The 4,938-nt window shown below is 43.1% G+C and overlaps 1 protein-coding gene across 2 annotated transcripts; it reads right to left on the bottom strand.

Moving 5' to 3' along the window:
• Window positions 1-399: 399 nt before the first annotated feature.
• On the bottom strand, window positions 400-4,619 carry LOC6725678 (microtubule-associated protein 1B). Of its 2 annotated transcripts, XM_016173751.3 has the most exons (4): window positions 4,189-4,619; window positions 2,880-4,094; window positions 1,603-2,712; window positions 400-1,153 (listed from the first exon to the last, which is right to left on the bottom strand). In XM_016173751.3, the coding sequence occupies exons 1-4, from the start codon at window positions 4,301-4,303 to the stop codon at window positions 1,071-1,073; spliced, it is 2,523 nt and encodes an 840-aa protein (XP_016038939.1). In that variant the 5' UTR covers window positions 4,304-4,619; the 3' UTR covers window positions 400-1,070. The 2 variants fall into 2 exon arrangements, with proteins under 2 accessions (XP_016038939.1, XP_016038938.1); XM_016173750.3 differs by lacking the exon at window positions 400-1,153 and having other exon boundaries at window positions 2,563-2,782.
• Between the last annotated feature and the right edge of the window lie 319 nt (window positions 4,620-4,938).

The following is a 4,938-nucleotide window of genomic DNA, read 5'->3' as shown; positions in this document are numbered from 1 at the left end:
AAGGAAAAAACTGAGCGATGGTTGCGTAAGTATACAAACATTTTATTATATTAATTATACAAAAGAAAATGAAAAAAAACGAGCTTAAATTATGTTGATTGATTAATATATAAGAAAGTTAAGTGTGTGTTCATAAGGCAAGAAACAATTTTTCCAAATAAGTCACAAACAATTTTTTTTTTAAATTTGGAATATTTGGTGAAAAAAAATCATGTGATGTTATGTATTTATGTATGAGTGATGAAGTAATAAAAATAACATTATTTTTGCATAGCTTAAAATAAACGGTACAAAACTTTTCACAGTATGGCAACGTCAAATTTCGAATGTGGCAACATCTTCAAAAGGCGGCAAATTTCAAAAAAGTTTCTCGGCCAATCCCATCGAAAACTGGCAACATATTTTATACATTTTTAATCTGTTTTCTTTTTACATACATACATTTCATGATGATGTACATTAATACATTGAATTTACAGTACATTTAAGATGATCCATACTTAAATATATATTTATATTTATATATGTGCATAAACGAAATTTTTGCTTAAATCTAAGTTGTCAAAAAAAAGGGGGAGAAACGAACAGTACGTATTCTTTAAAGTAAAATTAAGGTAACGCTCTGTTTAAGTAGCTTAAACATTGAAAATTGATTTTCTGATTCCGCTTAACCGTTAATTATATTAAAATATTAATTTCCATGGTCTATCGCACACATTTGCAAGTTGAGTGAGTGAGTTGTGTTGATTTTAGTCCCTGTTTGCTGACTTATTCAGCAATCATAAGTGGTAAATATTAAAGTATGCACCAATAGCTTTCTCTTGCAAAAATACTTTGGTATTTTCAACGTGAGTTCGCCTACAAATCGAATATGTCTTTAAAAATAAACGTATGACTAATTCTTGATCGTAGGGAGAACTAATTATAATTTCAGTTAACTGTATAATTTAATCGGTCCTTAATAAAACTGCGTGTGGTGTGTGTGTGTGAGTTTGTAGCTATGTCTGTGTCCGTGTGTATGCTTCGGTTTGGATCTGTATCTGCTATCTGACTATCTGTTTGCCAGCTTACTACGATTCTAACGCGGTCATTATTTCGTCCAGTGTGCCCCTCGAGATGGCATGGCGGCTTGAGTTCAATTGAAAGTCGGGTTCTAAAAGGCACAAGCAGAGCAAATAGTTATTAGAAGGTGCATTCAAATTAACAACTAGGAAAGTATGAAATATTAGCAAGTTCAAATTGCAACTGGAAATTGTGCATTGAGTAAACACTTACACCTAATTAAGATACCCAGACTTGTAGAAAGTACAAAAAAAAAAAAAAAAAAAAATGCCTATTAAGTAGTTGTTCTAATGACAAATGGACGCAACGGGCGAATGATGATTAAATCAACCAATGGAATGCTTGACCAATGACCAAGTGTCGCTAAAGCTTAAACGTGAGGGTTTTTGGCCTCACAAAATAGAGGAGTTTCGTGAAAAGCGAGACAAATTGGCAAGAATCAAAGTAGAAAATGACCTAACAGTCCCTACTTCATCTCACTAATTATTCGTGTTAATATTTTATTTTGCCTTTCGACGTCGGCGAGCGTCTGGCACTTACCGGATAGCTGGTCCCTGATGACGTCATCTAACGTGGCCATGGAATCATCAATAGACGAGTAATATGGCGCCGATGCTCTGGATTCGCTGGTGGGATCACCATTCACTGTCCTGGGCGCCGAGGGCGGGGTCATAAGCTCGGCCGGAAGTTCGTCTGAATCGATGGGAACATCGATGATGGTTGCTGCTGTTTTTTGATCCTCGTCATCGTCCGACGCTTTGCTTGCATCCTTCTCAGTTTCCTCTATGGCTTGTCCAGCTGGCAGCTTGGCGTTTTCGCTGGCGGACTTAAAGCTGCAATCGGAGTCACCGGAATCGAGACGACTGCGCGATTTGGGTGTACTCTGGCGGGATGATGGCGTATGCAATTGACGGACATCGTCCAACGACGTCTGAATCTCCAGCACGTCATCTTCGTTATCGTCAGTTGTGGACGGGAGCTGTGGTGGGGTCGGCAAGTCACTGAACTCCTCGGCCTGCTCGACCACGTCCTCTACTTTCTCAACCCTGTCTTCGTTCGTTGGTTTTCCTGGAGATTCGCCGGGCTTCTCGATGGTTTCAGCTGCTTCTTCCTCCAGATTTTCCTCGTCCTCGTCTAGCGAAGCTTCTTCTTGATCATCTTCCGATTTTTCCTCCTCTTCTTCTACTACTACTGTTTCCTTCGCCTCATCTGTATTTTGCTCTGTTGCATCCTCAATTTGTTCCGCTCTATCTCTTTCTACTTCATTTGTCTCAGTTTCGTGTACGTCTCCCTCTAGCTCCTCCGTTTGGATTTCCTTCGCTGGTGGTTTGATTTGGTCATCAGCATCGGAGGATTCAATTTCCACATCTGGTTGTGGAAGTACACCCTTAACAATCTCATTTGAGTTTTCCGTCTTTTTCTCCTTTTTCGTTTGCGTTTTGTCAGTCGTCCCCTTTTCCTTTAGCATCTTGTCCTTCTTTTTGTTTGAGCTTGCTCTTAGGGGTTTTGTCTGCTTTTTTTGTGCATCCTTCTGCTTTTTCACTACCGGCTTTTCGTCCTCATCATCACTGATGGTCGTGGTAAAGGATATCTTCTTTTTCTTGGGCGGAGGCGTTCCAGATCTCTGGGACCCCGGCACATCGTTGGGCACTGGACGTGAAAATGGAGAGAATTGCATTAGTTTTAGCTCAATTCTTCTTTAATTTCATTTGGTCAAATCCTGTCATAAAAATAACGAAATCATTTAATAACAAATGAGACATGAATAATGCGATTACATTCAATTTGATGTCGGTTCAATTAATGAATCTACCTACCTATATACTCCTCATCGTCGTCACCATCATTATCTCCATCTCCATCTGCACCAGACCTGGAGGTGTTGTTGTCTATGCTCAGGCGGTCCAACCTGCGTAGCTGCAGACTCTGGTTGGAGCGCTTGAGCCTTCCGACCACGGGCGTACCGTTGCATGAGCGGCGCCTACCCCGCTCGCGTGAGCCTCCAGAAGATGGCGAGAAGAGCGGCGTGGAGGTCAGTGCTATGTCCTCCAGCACATTGCCAGTGGCATCCACACGCTGCAGGCGTGTTGGTTTCGGAGCTCCTCTCGATGAAAGCGAACCGAAAGTAGCCCGACGTGATGGACCCCCGGGACTGCCCAGAATCTCGACGGCCTCGCTGAAGGACACCGCCTTCTTGGGATACCCCTTCCTGAGACCGCCGACGCCAATGGGTGGGCAGTTGGCAGTTGGTAAACGCGTCCTCCTCACCTTCACCACACAGCCAAAGAAACGCGCGCCATAACGCTTAACCAAATCCGGATCGGTGTTGCGGCCGCGACCGGAGAATCTCTTCGCCCTGATCTTGGGCTTGGGACTTGGCTTCAGTGCCGACTGTGTGCTTCCAGCCCTCTTGGCCAAACTGGGCGGCGGTGTATGAGCGCGCAACGAGTGGTTCAGAGCACGCTTTTTGGCGCCATTCTGCAAAGGAACTTTGATGTGGAAATTGGTCTGCGCTGTTGATGATTTTTGTTTCTTGGGTGACGTTTTTTTCTTCTTGGGCCTGCTACGGCCACTTGTAACGCTCTGGTTAACGATCTCGGGCACATTGACAAATGATGAATTGGCCAACGATTCGACGGCCGAATCGATTTCTGGCTGTTTCAGGCGACGTATTCGCACCCGCACCTTTCTCTTAACGTTCGGCGCCTGCTGATCGCTGAACATCTTCTGCTGAGCCTTCGTCTTGGTGGGACCGACCACCATCGATGGCTGGTCCTCCTCGAAGGCCTCGCCTATGTCGTCCATGGACACTGTTGTACTCTTGTTGTGTGGCGTCGATGCAGAGACAGTGGATTTCCTCGTTTTTTTCGGTTTTGAGGTAGCCACGCTCCTACGCCTATTCTTGTTCAATAGCTCGTCGAGTTCGTCGAAGGATGACTCCGAATCCAATAGATCAATGCAATGTTCGACTTTCTTCGATTTTCTCGTCGTGTGTAAGTCGTTCTCGTCTACGTTTCCACTCTCCAGGAGGTCTAACAGAAAATGAAAAAAAACAGAACACGTTGTTGATTACATTTTGAGGATCGCTAGCAAATTTGCAGGCAAACAAAATTATGCTTAATTTACCATTTACGTCGATTGGCGAATCGGGCGGTATGGGCGACGGAGTGGAGAGCTTGGTGTCCACTGGATTAATAGTTTGCGGTGGCGGCGCCGCTTTGACCATATCAAAAATATCCATTATCGCAGGATTCCGCCCTTTGCGTTTTTCCCACGAAAATGAAAATTAGCAAAGAGCGCAGATTTCCCGCTTTAAAATATACGGTTTATATGCGCTTAGAGCTGTGTGTTTTGCGCAATTATTGGGTCCACTGTACCACGGATTAATTGTGGCCCGAGGAGCACCCGATTTGTCCACTTAATCAGCAGATTCCACCTTTAAAATCGCGTTTGCATTCAGGCAACTTTTCTTATTAATTTTACGCACTCCTAAAGACGCCATCCAGCCGATGTGACCGTGCGCAGATACCGCGAAATTATTTCACCGCCTCGGCGCCTTTTTATAGGTTGTTTATGGCGCCAATTTATTTTAAATTTATCAACAAAAAGCCTATTCCCTATCATTAAAGGACAAAGATCATCAATTGGAATGCCGATCAACAATTTATTACTCTGAGCAACCTAACTTCATGAAGATTCATACTTATCTCTCTTACATCTTACATGTTGTAATGTTTGAAAATCATTTCATGTAATAACATGTAATAACAGCACTTGTAGCCCACTGTGCAGGTTTGAGTCCAAGCTAAACAGCTATCATTGGTATTTTTTGTATTATTTAGATAATCGATAGTGCAGTAGAAACTTATCTATCGG

This window comes from Drosophila simulans, chromosome X, assembly GCF_016746395.2.
Source record: "Drosophila simulans strain w501 chromosome X, Prin_Dsim_3.1, whole genome shotgun sequence".
Taxonomy (NCBI): domain Eukaryota; kingdom Metazoa; phylum Arthropoda; class Insecta; order Diptera; family Drosophilidae; genus Drosophila; species Drosophila simulans.
The sequence above is the reverse complement of the archived record's forward strand: the minus strand, read 5'-3'. Positions and strand labels throughout refer to the sequence as shown.